At 37.3% G+C, this 15125-nt stretch overlaps 1 protein-coding gene across 1 annotated transcript in view; it reads left to right on the top strand.

The window, feature by feature from the left end:
- The window catches only part of LOC140924104 (ubiquitin-like modifier-activating enzyme 5), an 18782-nt gene extending 3657 nt beyond the window's left edge, over positions 1 to 15125 (top strand). Inside the window, exons 2-13 of the mRNA XM_073374106.1 lie at positions 223 to 268; positions 3844 to 3933; positions 4923 to 4969; positions 6199 to 6261; positions 6461 to 6547; positions 7268 to 7349; positions 7527 to 7631; positions 8450 to 8577; positions 10285 to 10420; positions 10758 to 10842; positions 11663 to 11772; positions 13328 to 15125. Coding sequence (XP_073230207.1) covers positions 223 to 268; positions 3844 to 3933; positions 4923 to 4969; positions 6199 to 6261; positions 6461 to 6547; positions 7268 to 7349; positions 7527 to 7631; positions 8450 to 8577; positions 10285 to 10420; positions 10758 to 10842; positions 11663 to 11772; positions 13328 to 13417 — 1069 coding nt within the window. The 3' untranslated portion in view covers positions 13418 to 15125. The remainder of the gene's footprint in view (positions 1 to 222; positions 269 to 3843; positions 3934 to 4922; positions 4970 to 6198; positions 6262 to 6460; positions 6548 to 7267; positions 7350 to 7526; positions 7632 to 8449; positions 8578 to 10284; positions 10421 to 10757; positions 10843 to 11662; positions 11773 to 13327) is intronic.

Genomic DNA, 15125 nt, shown 5'->3' with positions numbered 1-15125 from the left:
TTTTAACCTGAGTTGATTCTCTAATTCCTGTGTCTCCTAGTCTCGTATCCTTAATTATTGATGAATTAGGGCTAGGCGACAAAGAAAAATGAGAATCAACCAAGGTTAAAAAATTTAAACCTTAATATTATTTTAACCTGTAACATATGCATGTACAACTCTACCTATTACAGTACTGTTATTTACCATATTAATTTTTTTTGTTTTATTTTATTGTTTTAGTCGTCTGATGGCTTTGAAAAGAATGGGAATAGTAGAAAATTATGAGGTAAGAGTGGGTTAATCCAGAAGATAGATAGTGGTAGTCTTTACATTAGAACCTAAAAAAGCTAAAAAGTATTTCAATACAAGTAAATTTTTATTACCTCAAGTAAAATAAAGCTTCGCACACAACCGATTTTTGTTTTCTTCAGGTTAACTTAAGGCTATTTTTCCACACAACTTAATTAAGATTGATTGACATGTTTCACCTTTTTTAAAGCTCAATAAATTGCAAGTCAGCTAAGTTGCTCACAAGGATGGTTTTCAAGTCACTTGGAACTTTCTTGAATTGTTTCAACTTTGCATCTTTAATGAGATGCAAAGTAAAGTTACTTGAGATTTTACTTGGGCCTTCACACATGCATTTTTGGTTGAGTAAAACTTAGCAGCTCTTACGTCTTACTTAGCAGCTTAGCGTAAAGAACATTGGCACGTTAAACGTGCATGAGCTATTTTGAATGTTTTAGTGTAACTATAATACTTCGGTGTAACCTTACCAAGAGTGATGATTTGGTTTTTGTGCGAAATTGGGTATTGCGCTACATAAATGAAAACGCGAAGCACTCAGCTGAGTCGATCCTCAACCTATATATTCACTTTCCTCTGTCTTTCCCCGTTGCATCTGGTGCAAGTGAAACAAATTGTTAAAGTAAAATAAATTTCTACTCACCAAACGTTGATTAGAAGGAAAACTCCAAGGTTTCCTCGGAGTTTCTTAAGCCAAAATGTGACTCATCCAATACTGAATAGTTACGAAATACCAGGATTTTTATCATTGTGGTAGATGGTTGCATCATCATAATTCATGAGGTTTTCACGTGCGATTCCACTCAGTGAAACAGTCTTTAACTCCGACAACTTATTTCTTCATGTTTTAAAAGCTATTGCTTCTTAAAAGACAAGAGCCTTTTTTAAGGCATTGGTTACAAAAGGAAACAGGTCTTCATACGTCCAAGTTACTATTTATCATTGTGAAAAGCCAATCTGCATGAGATGTACAGTCACACAGCTGGCACGTGAAAGTGTTGGACTTTGCCCCCTTTCGTGGTTCGTACGTGAGGGAATTCGAGTTATCACACAGTAAACTAGTAAACAGAATTATAAAAATAACTCTTGCACACAATTTGCACGTGGAGATGTTGGTCTTTGACCCTTTAACAATTCGTACATAAAAAAAAAGGCAAATTGTTTACTACAAAATTTTCTCAAGCGATTTTAAGAAATCACCTCGGCTTCATTACAACATCTGCAATTAAATTATGTTTCATGCAACGTCAAGGTTCATACCTAACATTTATTTACATTTGTGAAACAGTCTTTAACTCCGAGAACTTATTTCTTTATGTTTTAAAAGCTATTGCTTCTTAAATGACAAGAGCCTTTTTTAGGGCATTGGTTACTAAACGAAACAGGTCTTCATACGTCCAAGTTACTATTATTATTGTGAAAAGCCAATCTGCATGAGATGTACAGTCACACAACTGGCACGTGAAAGTGTTGGACTTTGCTCCCTTTCGTGGTTCGTACGTGAGGGAATTCGAGTTATCACACAGTAATCTAGTAAACAGAATTATAAAAATAACTCATGCACACAATTTGCATGTGAAGATGTTGGTCTTTGGCCCTTTTACAATTCATACGTAAAAAAAAGGCAAATTGTTTTACTACAAAATTTTCTCAAGCGATTTTAAGAAATCACCTCGGCTTTATTACAATATCTGCAATTAAATTATGTTTCATGCAACGTCAAGGTTGATAGCCTAACATTTATTAACTTCCAAGAAAATTATCAAACTGCCGAAATATATTTCTACTTGTATCATGTTACTCCACTCAATACAACAGTATCTAATTATTGTGTCAACTAGCTTCTTCCAATTTTATTCCCTAATGCTAATGTTTCTACTCAAGTTACGCATCTTTACTAAATAAAATACGTTTCAGAAACTATAATACTTAGTATGCAGGAAGGATGTATCATGTTGTTCACTTATTATTCTTTTTTTTTTGTTTGTTTTGCCAGAACGAAAAAGGTCTGTTGAACTTTGTAAGCGAGAGAATAATATTTTTAAAGCTTGTTTACAGGATTAACAATACTCGGTACAGCTTTCACAAAAATAAGCTGCCTTTTTAAACTTCTAAAACCACATTTTATAGGGCGCATACTTTCGAATTAAAGTCTATATCTAAATATCAATTATTGCTTCATTGGAAGAGCTTTGAAAATATATGATCTTTTATACTCTACCCAGGTGTAGCGGGTGAAACAGAACTCATACTGACATGCGTTGTACAGATAGCCGAATTAGGTCAGAAATGCCTTGAAGCAGCATCCATACTAAAATATGAACCCTTAAACAGCTGCATCACTGTACACGGCGTTTGAATCGTGAAGATATTTAATATAATGTTTCCAAACACCTGTAGCCGTAATAAAAGACGAAAAAATTGTGAAGAATCAAGATGGCAGTCTCAAAGTGCCCTTGTTCGACCTTTACCAATGTCATGTTTAAGTAGATGCTAAGATCTCATTGGTTCCTAAGCATCAACTAATAGTACCTTCAACCTTATTGGCTCTTGCAACAAACATCTGAACATACAAAGTTACAAAGATACAAAGTTACAAAGTTACAAAGATACAAAGTTACAAAGCCACAAAGATACATACGCTCACACCACTGACATATGAGCTATTTTTTCAAAATAGCCCAACAAACAGTCTTTGTTTGCATCCTGTCATCCTGAATTTTACCCTTCCCTAATGTATCTTATTATAAACAACAATCCCTTGTCCCACATTTTGCAAGTCTGTACAATAGTCAAAAGTCTCAATTTCCAACTCGATACACAATTTTTAGGGTGAATTGAGCATCAGCAAGAGAGAATAATGGCATCGAGGGGGATTCTTAGGGCATTACCCAGGATATGTGAATTTCACTAAAGTTTTTTTGTAGAGGTTGTTCCTGGAACATCTGCATATTTTAATCGATTGTTTGAAACGTCATCAAGTCCAGGCGCAACTGCCTCAAAGGAAACAATGCAGAAGATTGTAATGGCAACACACAAAGAGAGCACAATGTCCTATTCTCTCGCACCTAGACGACACTAAAATAACAAAAGTTTGCATACCTCTTTTGAAACCAACATCTGATTAATAAAATATTTCATGTGTTCAATTGGTCGAAAAATAACTTTGGTAAAATTCAAATAATTATCCCTAGAGCTAGACTGGCTTCCTCACCATTCTCTCTTCGCATCAGCCATTGAAAGTCAAGTCTTGAGACACGAGGGACACACAAAGTACATGTACATGTAATAAGCTAATCAAAGTTTTTGATATTTTACACTTGTATCAGCAGTTTTCTGATTTGGCAATTCTCACAGGAAGGGTGTACGTAGTATCAAGGGTGGATATATAAATCACAAGAATCATTCTAGTCTTGGTTCTTGACTTGATTCGCAGTATTCCATTCATGCAAGGTTAGATTGTTGAGAGTCATAATGCCACTTTTTATAATGTTATCAGGACATTAAACTGGATATGACCCTTATATACAGTAATTGTTTGTTTCAAATGTGCAGAGTATTCGTAATTACACTGTTGTGATTGTTGGCATTGGTGGAGTTGGTAGTGTCACTGCCGAGATGCTCACAAGATGTGGAATCGGCAAGGTAACAGTCTCCTTCATTGCCAGTGATTGTGACAATATTATTATAACCTGGGTATAATATTATTTTTACCATGGCAATGTAAGTTGCAAATGGAGGATGAGTACCCATTGCTCAGAACATAGTTAATTGAGTGGAATGGTTATGAAACCCGTCAGACTCCTTTGTTATATGTTTTTGTGGACCTGAAAGTGCACAACGTTCAAAAGAATTCCTATCATTTTGATCGTATTGACCAATAAAAATGTTGCATTAATTTATTCCGTAGCAATTTGCCAACAGAAAACAAAGGATTGTGCACTTTCAGGGTGCTTCCAACATAAACTGCAGCACTGTTGTTTTTATCATTGATGTTTGCCGCTTTTCATAACCAGTCTCCTCTAATAACTATGCTTGGAATGATGCAACATCTCACTGATGTGCCAACTTGGCAAATGTCCCATTCATGGGGTTCAGTTTCAATACTTCATAATGCATAAAACCAACAAGAGAAACTTAAAACTTAAAAGAGTACATGTACAATGCAACTATAGCCTTTACAGGATTAGATTTCTCATTAATTTTTACTCATGGTTTTCTGTATGTTAGTTTGTCGACTTTGTCCATTTACAAGTCTTACTTTCTTACTAGCTTTGTGTGTTAGTTTCTTGGTATGATGATTATAAAAATAGTTTGTCTGTAAAGTACCATGTCAATCTTTTCTTCATTTTCCTTAATTTTTCTTGTTCAGTTAGTATTTTTACCTAAAAGTGTGCGATAAAATATTAATTCACACATTATTACAAGTAATATCTGACTAAAAGTGGATTTTGTCTTCTGAAGCTACTGGGCAACATCCACAGTCTCCACCCATTAGTTAGTTTCAAACCCTGGAAATTTACTTCCATCTCTTGAGTCTTTGTATTGAACCCTACAGTGAGTGAAAATGGGAGGTCAGATACTGTGCAAAATGATTTTTTTTCCTCAAAATTTTCATAATTTTGTTGTTTCAGTTGCTACTTTTTGATTACGACAAAGTGGAACTAGCAAACATGAACAGGTAACTGTAAGGCTTAATCCATGTTCAGTTGCAAGAGTTTGTACACTGTACATTTTTGTGCAGTCCAATAAAAACTCAATATTATTAAACCATCAACCTGTTAGTTTTAGGGCGTAATCAGAGGTGTAGAGCATTATTATGATGTAATGAAACCAGCATTTGAATTTTCCTTTTTACAACTCTGGCCCTAGTTGTACAAATGGTGAATAAAGCTATCCACTGGATAAAATAATCTTTATCATGTGGAAAATGTATTGGCTTCTGGACAGCAGAAAATGCAGACTGCATACTGACTGCATACTATTGTTTTTAGGGTTAGAAAACAATGGGACTATTTCAAAAGTAGGTTGAGTTTGATCATCCGGGTGAACATAGTCCTGAATAGGACTGTTGTTGTTGACAGTGACTGACGTTTCTTTTACCTGGATGATCAAACTCAACCTACTTTTGAAATGACTCCTGGGTTCAAACCTTTCACAATGGGACTACTTTTGTCATGTTCTCATTTGCATGGTGAAAATGATGGTCTGCAGCAGTCTGCAGTCTGCATCTTGTATGGACTGAATTGGCTTCCCTTTTACATATGTTTGATGTAATACATACTGGATAGTGATTTATCCTCCTTTCAAACAACCAGAGCTGTGTCACGTAATATTTAGATTTAGCCACAACTAAAAGCAAAGCTCTCATTTACGCATTTTATATTAGCTTCAGACGGTGGACTTAAAGCCATTGCAAAGTAATCCACAAATCTACTTTAGGAGAGAATCATACGAGTGAAAAACAAACTTGAGCAAACATTTTCTTAGGTATGGGGCTCCTCTCGTGCGGAGCTCTGCAATGATCTACACTGTAGTAAAAACTAGTCTAATGGAGTCACAAATTGAAAGCAGAAGTGGATGAACTTGACCAATCACAATTTGTGGAAAGAAGTAGTCTAAATTGGTTTATTCTTTCACTTCTGCTCTTGACCCCGACGATCTGGTTTTCACTACATTGCAGGCACCAGAGTTATGGAAAGTGCAGTCAAGGGGAAATGATTCCCCTGTGCTTATGACTCTGACTGCAATAAAATTATTTTTGATTTTCACTTGCTCATAAAAAAGTCCCTCTTATGACTCTGGTGGAAAACTAAGCTACCTTAGTAATGCTATACATGTACACCTGTATCACATTACTGTGCTGAAAGTTAAGACGGGTTTAATTGATTTCATTGATCATACATGTAGGTTATTTTTTCGTCCTGATCAATCTGGAATGAGCAAAGTAGAGGCTGCTGTGAACACATTAAGGTATGTTACATAGACTCTACCTAAATTTTTCTGTTTCATTTTCTTCTTTCATGATACTGTATCATAGCTAATCTACAAGGCAGGAGCTGTGTGTTTTGCAAGATAAAATGTGAAGCCCATGTATTCTTTGGTCTCCCTGTAATAAAGGTCTACTTTATAATAATAATAAATTGTTCTATTTCTTAACCATTTTCTATAGAGATATTAATCCTGATGTTGAATTTGAAGCTTATAACTACAACATAACGTTACTGGAAAATTTCAAGCATTTCTTATGTAGAATAAGGTGAGTTAATTTTAACATGTTTAAGATGGCAAAAAATCTTAAAATTCCTTCAGACTAACCTGAGAAAACAGCTGACATTTGGTGATGCTACTGCTGGTTTCACCGCCAAATAACATTTGAGAAACGAGCGCAGAAATTCCGTACTGGTGAAACATCACTACCCAGATCTGAGTAGTACTTTTGATTGGTCGTGCCGCGTGGGAAATTTGATTCAACCAATCAGAAGCACTACCCAGATCTGGGTTGACACGTCATCAGCATGTATTTCTGCACTCGTTTCTCAGACATCATTTGGCGGGGAAACCAGTGGTAGGGTCGCCAAATGTTGGCTGTTTTCTCAGGCTACCTTCAGACAAACATTTCACAAAATAATTTTGCGCAATTGTCCTCTCTCTGTTGCATGCTTGTTTACCGCTAGGCTAGGCTAGGCTAGGGCAGGCCAGGCCAGTTTAGAAAAGAGAAGTCTATTGTTAATCAAGACTAACCAGATCAGTTTGTTCTTACATTATGTATACATGCATGGCAGTGATGGGTTTTAGTGAAAACTCCCAAAAAAAGCCAGCCAGTATTTCATTAAGTTAAAATGTTCGGCCAGCGAGTTCTGACTTTAGGTTAGTACTCTTATTAGTTTATGAGAGCTTTCATTTAAATAGTATCTCCATGGATGTAGTATTATTTATTTATTAACTAACAGATAAAATTTACTGTTTTACTATTCAGCCATGGTGGAAAAGACGAAAAACCTGTGGACCTTGTTTTAAGTTGTGTAGATAATTTTGAAGCAAGAATGGCAATAAATACAGTAAGTGAGCATTTCGCTATCCTCATTCCTGATAAGATCAGTAGACATATTGAGGTATTAAATTTTTCAAAATTCATCCTTGGCTTCAAGGCTTAATTATTAAACAAAAGAAATTACATCAAGGTCCAGATGTTGCGTACACAGCTCTTCCCTTCAGTACATCTGCTTTTTCCTCAGGCATGTAATGAACTAAATCAACCCTGGATAGAATCTGGAGTGAGTGAAAATGCTGTATCAGGTCACATTCAGTTTGTTATCCCTGGAAAAACAGCTTGTTTTGCAGTAAGTTCATTGAATGAATAATTGCTGATAAAATAATGAACGACACTGTTGTGCTAGCTTCGCCAAGTAGTTAGAGTTCTTGTTCATTCAGTTCAGCAAAAACATTTGGCTTTCTGGGTAAATGACCACCTACCCCTCCCCTAAGTCAACATTAACACGTACTTCTCACTTAGGGCAAAATTGTAACTTAGGGGAGGGGTAGGTGGTCAGTCGCCCAGAAACCTTAACCTTTCCAAGCATGCAAGCATGCACACTAAAAAACTGTACAGCACTCGGCATTTAGTAATTAAAAACATTTGGAAACAATATTCAAACTTATCAGCCTTTCATTGTTGTGTTTCAATTTTATCCTGGTATGGTTACATGTAGGTGTGATGATCAGAAAATTAATTTTAAAGCAAATATGAAACTGAGCTGTAAGATCATTTTTGGGTGCTACATGGCTCAGGCAAAATAGAGGTTTGTGGACTAAAAAACGAAAAACATTCCGTGAGTTTAGGCTTGGGCATTTCACAGGAAGAGCAAACAACTAAGGGCGCTTTCCATTTGTCAGAACTGGCTGGTTGGACCATGGCCAGACCAGTCAGTTTTGAACATGAAATAAGCTTTCCAAGAGTTTGTGCTGAAAAACCGTTTCCCTTGTGCATACTATTTAGGATTTGACTGATCTGGCTGGAGAGTTTTGATTGAAAGCAAAAATATCATTGCAACGGGAATGGTATGGCCGGTCAGTTGTGACAAATGGAAAGCGCCCTAAGAATATAAGTATTTTGTTCCAGTACTGTGTGTTGACGTTTTGTTATTCATTCACTTTCTAGTGTGCCCCGCCTCTTGTTGTAGCTTCAAATATTGATGAGAGAACACTTAAAAGGGAAGGAGTCTGTGCCGCTTCTCTTCCTACAACAATGGGTATTGTGGCAGGATTTCTTGTACAAAATACTCTGAAGTAAGTCTACGGGATAACTTGTCTTAGTGAACAACATTACAGGCGACTTTTCTTCACCATGGTTTGCATAGCCTTGAAAAGTCCTTGAAAATTGAAAAAGTGTTGGATATTCTTGAAAAGTCCTTGAATTTTCCATGGAAGTCCTTGATAATTTTTGAAATCTCCTTGAATAAAACTAACCTTCGGTAAAAAAAAAAAAAAAAAAAAACAATTGGTGATCATGGAAGTGTTTTCTTATGATTTCGGGTTTCCCGGCATGGTTTATTTTCCGTTATTTGAAGTACCCTTGGAACCGTGCCTTAATGAATGTAGGTATTGCAATAAGCGAACCCCCCCTCCACCTGCACATTTTAAAGTTTTAAATGTTATTGGGGAAAACAAGTCCTTGAAAAAATGAGATTAGTCCTTTAAAAGTCCTTGAAAAGTCCATGCCTTTTTTCCAAACAATTCTGTTTGAACCATCTTCACAAAATGAGAGAAAGATAGAACCACCATATTATACCTGCCAACTCTCACGCATTCTACGCGAGTCTCACGTCTGTGGACTAAAGACATCATTTCAAGCATCAGGACAATTTCTCACGGCTGACTCAAATCCGGACAAATTGTTCTTTACCACATGATAATAATGAAAATTCAATCCAAAAAGGCGTTAAATGATGACTTTGTGTCCCTTTCTTGTGCTCTAACGAAATCAAAGCACGCTAAAATTGCCGTCTTCTAAGTAGCTTCGGAAGTGCTCAAACGTCTTCGGAGCATCTGCGGACAATTTGCGGCAACGTTCGGAAGTCTTTGGAAAGTTGGCACCAATCTTCGGAAGTCACCGGGACGAAATTCAGGTCATGACAAGGTAAAAATCTTACGCGACTCAGAAAAAGTTGGCAGGTATACCATATGGTAGAGTGAATACAGTCACAGAAAAGTTATGCTTTTATCTCAACACCAGCTTCTTCTATCCCTAAATGAATTCAAAAATAACTTCCTTGTGAATGACTCATTTAGGGATTTTTCAGCTATGTCTGTCCTCTTCTTGCACTCACTCCCTTGTACACCACAAAAACATGCAGTAAAGTCCCTGTACAACGTGGAAGTACTGCTCAGTAGCTTTTATTTGAATGGTCACAGTTAATATGTTACCATTCTCATACTCAAAAGTAAGAACCACCTTGTACAGTATAATTAACAGTACCACATGAGAGTATTGCTCAGTAGCTTTCATTTGAATGGTCACACTTAAGATTTCATCCACAGAATCAAAAGGTTAGATCCACCTTGTACAGAATTCAGCGTAATAAATACTACTTTCCTGGAGAAAAGTAGTGCACCCTGCTCTCCCCCCCCCCCCCTCCCCCTCCATCGCCACCGCCACTAAACCTACGTTGCTTCCCACGCAGATGTTCTTTTGGCTTGTCACACAATCTTCCTCGTTGGGAAGGAACGCGTGATGAAGCCGTACGAACGTGGGGTGGAAGGCTAGGTGATAGGGAAGCTATTGCTGGTTCACTTTTGTTTTCGTGTTGTGGGTATTGTAGTGTCTAGCTTCAATCTTTAGTAATACGTCAAATTGGCCATTGAACCCATACGTAACACCGAGAAACTACCCTGAAAGTGACCTTCAAACATATTCCTTGTTGCGCTTCGCTTGTTACACCCTTTTCTGCTAGGTTGTTCCTTATGGAAATGACTCATTTTCCTTTTGACTCGCAGATATCTTCTAAAGTTTGGTTCTGTTTCCTACTATCTTGGGTACAATGCAATGCAAGATTTCTTTCCAAGCATGACACTAAAGCCAAATCCTGCATGCGAAGAGGTGATCTGTCATCAGAGACAGCGAGAATACCAGGTACATTAAATTGCTATTAGACTGAATCGCCTCTTTTTTAAGTTCATTTTAAGCTTTTTGTAGTTTCAGCTTCAAAAAAAAATGAAAAAAATAATAATAAAACGTGTCGTGATCGATGTGGTCTCTCTTAGACAACGACGTGTGAGAGTGAAACAAAAGAACAAAAGAACCTTTTGTTTCAAGAACCAATACGCTTTTAGTTGGCATATTAAAATTAATGGGTGGTGTGAGCGTGAGCATCGCTATAGACAACTCCCCCCGTCCAAAAGTTCAAATGGAAAGTACAGAAGCATGTGGGCAAAGTTTTGGATTAAAGAAGTGACAACATGTTCTTTAGGATTCAGAAGAGGCCAAAAAAGAAAAGGAAGAAAAAGTGGAAACTCCAGCAGAAGAGGAAGTAAAACATGAGGATAATGAATGGGGTAAGTTGGAAATCGTGCTCTCTTTGATCTTTATTACGAAGATTGCTGTACAGGAAATTACTGTGAAACTCACAAAACCGTGAACACCAGAAATATTATGGAATGTTATTGTTCGAGGAAGTAGCCAATAAGGCATAAGAAAACTAAACAGCAAACAGCAGCGGTAATAAATTTTGTAGTTTTGAGGTTTGTTCTCATGTCCTGAACATTGTTGTGATTGGTCACCACACAATCAACATTCCTGAAATTTTTCATGTGTTCACGGTTTTACAGTAACGCTTCAAGGAATTCAATTCGCGTTAATTTAATTCACGTTGATTTCATTAAACGCCAATATCCGCGCCGTTCATTAAGTAGAGCTTTAATTTCTGTGACTCTAATTTCCATTGTTTTGGATACACTTTTGACATTCTTGACACCTAAGAAAGAGGAGTATAATATTATTAGCAGGGTGGATATCCGCCAGTAACACTGATACTGTGAAGGATCCTCCAAGTGGCTAGATTTCTTCGCTTGACACCCTTCGTACGTTTAAGGAAAGCACCACGAACAAAGTTTCCATTTCAGATTACACGTTATACTTTGTTTCTTTTTTTTTTCCACAAGTTTTGTTTCTTTGCTAGCATCGCGTTAATTTCCTTCATTTTGAAATGTTGCCCTCTCTTTGGCGTTAATTTTCTTTATTTGAAAGTCGTTTTCCATTAAATTCGCGTTAATTTAAGTCGCGTTAATTTCCAATACCTTAATTTCATAGAGCGTTAATTTCCTATAATAGGGTACTTGTTTGTTGATCAAATATATTTTATTATGTAACTGTTAGGTATAACATTGGTTGATGAAGCCAAGGGCGATGATGAAGAAGATGAAGCTTCACCAGACCTGGTGGCAGGAGTGCAATTAGCATATTCCAAAAGAAAACCAGAAAGAAAGGTAGTTAACAAGTTCAAATGGACTCTGAGTCAACAGCCCATGAGGCCGAAGGCTGAATGGACTACTGACTCAGAGGCCATGAGGGCGAGAGGAATAATTGTTTTCATAAAATCCAACTAGTTGGTCAAAAAAATCGAGACAACACAACTTAAGGCATTGACAAAAGTCTTGGGACACTTCTGAGTTTCTGGGGCGTTTTTCAATTCACACAGGTTCACCCCAAAAACAATGTTGGAGGAGTGTATCCAGAATTTGTTCCCAGTTTCAACTTTGTATAGGGTGGGAGGAGGGAAAACTGCAAGAAAATTTCGAAAAGGATGCACTGTTTTAAGAGAGAACCGAGAAATAACAGAAAAATATCAATATTGCGTTACTGTCCCAATTTTGTCCAGGATTGTTTAAGCTATGCTTTAATCCCTTTTTGCCGCCAAAAAGCTGGCGCTTTTCGCTCTAGTGGGCTATACCATATAGCCTAGTAGTAGCTCAACCACTCAGAATGCAGTACTGATAATAGACCACTAGTTAGATTTTACTAATACGTGTTATATGTTGGCACTGTGTAAACCCTCTCAAGACAAAATGAAACATCGAGGGATTTCAACTTGAATCTATGACCATGCAAGTAATAGCGATGGAGCAGTACTTTACTGCGGTTCTGTTCGTCATGCTGTACTAGATGATTCTAACTTTAAAGTTTGTGGATGAAACCGCTGGTAAATGAAAGCCCTTGAAAGTACTTTCCTGTGGTATTGTTTATTATGCTGCACAAGGAGCCTGTAGAATAAATCCTATGGTGTGACCATTCAGATGAAAGCTACTGAGCAGTGCTTTCCTGTGGTACTGTTTATTATGCTGTACACGGTGGTTCTAACTTTTGAGTCTGTGGATGAAATCCTATGGTGTGACTATTCAAATGAAAGCTACTGAGCAGTACTTTCCTGTGGTACTGTTAATTATGCTGTACAAGGTGGTTCTAACCTTGAATCCTGTGGTGTGGCCATTCAAATTAAAGCTATTGGGCAATACTTTCCTTTGGTACTGTTTATTATGCTGTACAAGATGGTTCTAACTTCTCAGTCTATGGATAATGGTATTTTATGGTGGAACCATTTAAATGAAAGCTGCTGAGCAGTACTTTCATAGGGTACTGTTATTATGCTGTACAAGGTGGTTCTAACCTTTGAGCCTGTAGATTGAATCCTATGGTGTGATCATTCAAATGAAAGCTACTGAGCAGTACTTTGTTGTGGTACTGCTTATTATGCTATAGGAGATGGTTCTAACTTTTGAGTCTATGGATAATATGATATTCTATGGTGTGACCATTTAAATGAACGCTTCCTACCAGTGCTTTCATAGGGTACTGTATATTATGCTGTACAAGGTGGATTTAAGTTAAAATCTGTCAGTGAAACCATTCAACCAAAACCCTCTCAGCAGTGCTTTGGTTTTTTGTAACAGGAAATGTGAATTCTTTCGTGAAGTTTAACTGTGGACACTGTTTCTGTTTTAAAGGATTTGAAGTAGTTAATCTTTCCCATAAATTTTTTACCAGATTTCCCAAGAAATCAGCAGTGAAGGCCAGATATCAGCTGACGAGGAGCTCAGTGTAGAAGATCTTATGAAGAAACTTAAAAGCATATAAAGAAAAGACTGCCAGTTTTTAACTACTCAATATTTTAATTTATTCTTCCTTATCGATAAAGTCGGCGATGCCATAATGCAAGTTAGGCATTGCGTGACACTGTATGACGTTTGTGACAACAGACAATGCAAGGTGTAAAGAGTTGGTCACGGTATGTCACGCCATGCCAAGGGTAATTTCCGGCAAGAGAGAATTTGTCAAATTGCATGACTTTTATGGATAGATTGTGTTTAAAGGAACCACGAGCAGTCTCTTATTTTTCGTTTAAGCCACAGTAGATCGAAAGCGCGCATGAGGGCCGAGCGGCAAGGCTGCAAGGAACGAGGGCGGAAGGCCGAGCGAAGAAAGTCATTTTGCCTCTGTCTCCTCCTTTCCATCCCTAATTTACATAACTTTAATTTTTCGCTTGCTACGCGTGGCTCTGAGGAAGTAAAGACAGCCACTCGCAGTCTGTTTAAATTAACACCTAAGTTATAAACATTAATCAGATTACAAGGAGCAGCGGAGATATTTGCTTCCTTGATTGCAGTTAAATTTTTCAGCTAAGAAGGTCTGTATGGAAGGCTACTAATAGGGCGATGCGCCTTTGTTTACTGTAGAATCAGAACTTGACCGATCAAACTGTCATGCGATCCTGTTACAAACCTGGTAAAAACTATCCTTTGCCCGGTGGGAACGAAGGGCGACGCATTCGGAAAACGAAGGTTTCCGAACGAGGCACGAAGTGCCGAATCATGCACTGTAAGCCAATCTTGGCGTCTTTTAAAGTTCTTTAGGTCTGCGGTATAGATGTTGCGTAACATAAATGTAACGCAATGATTATATTTTACACCAAGTTTGTGACAGGTTCGCATGAGAGATCGATCGGTGAAGTTGATATTCGATTCTACAGTAAACAAAGGCGAATCGCGCTCACAAATAACTCCTCTGCTCCCTGTGATCAGGTTTGTTATTTAGAATTTGCTTAACAGAAGAATCAAATAATATGAAACATTTACAATTATCATACATTTGCAACTTACAAAGTTCGCGCTCAAATTGAATTATAGTACATAATGTAATGAGAGGACTACTTAAAAGAAATGTGAAATAGCTTATACTTCACCGACGTACATACTTTTCACCGACTAAACATGTTGAAGTTAACCAGGTTCTTAAACAAAATTATAAAGGCTAATAACGGAAAACTGGAGCACCGGCTGATGATGTGTTCTTCGTGTTTTATACATTACGTCAACCGGAGTACAAAGAAAAATTAGTTTTTGCCTTCCCGTGAAACTTAAAAGTGCTATGTCACGGTTTTTTGGTATTAATCTAAAGGCCTAAAAACACGATTGGAATAAAAGATTACCTCAACTATATGTGTATGAATTTGGTCATGGATGGCGAGGTTGGAAACGGATTGCAACTCACTACAGGACTACCAAGTTTAGCCATCGTTGCCGTCGTCCATGCTTTGTAGTAATATGCATAGGCTGGGTGGTCTGTGTCGCATCCGGGCATGCGCACTTTGACTATCTGTAAGCAGTGACCAACAGTTGTGTGTAAAAACAAACAAAACAACTTTTACAACTATCTAGACAGTATATCGTAATAATTGTATTGTGCGAGTCGTACGTTTTTATAGTGCCTCAGACAGGTAATATATTGTTATTTAACAAGACGTGATCTTTTTATTTATTAAGTAAAAACTGATAATAGATCTGTG

The sequence above is a fragment of the Porites lutea genome, chromosome 14, assembly GCF_958299795.1.
Source record: "Porites lutea chromosome 14, jaPorLute2.1, whole genome shotgun sequence".
In the NCBI taxonomy this organism is placed as follows: Eukaryota; Metazoa; Cnidaria; class Anthozoa; order Scleractinia; family Poritidae; genus Porites; species Porites lutea.
This window is presented reverse-complemented; position numbering and strand designations above follow the sequence as displayed.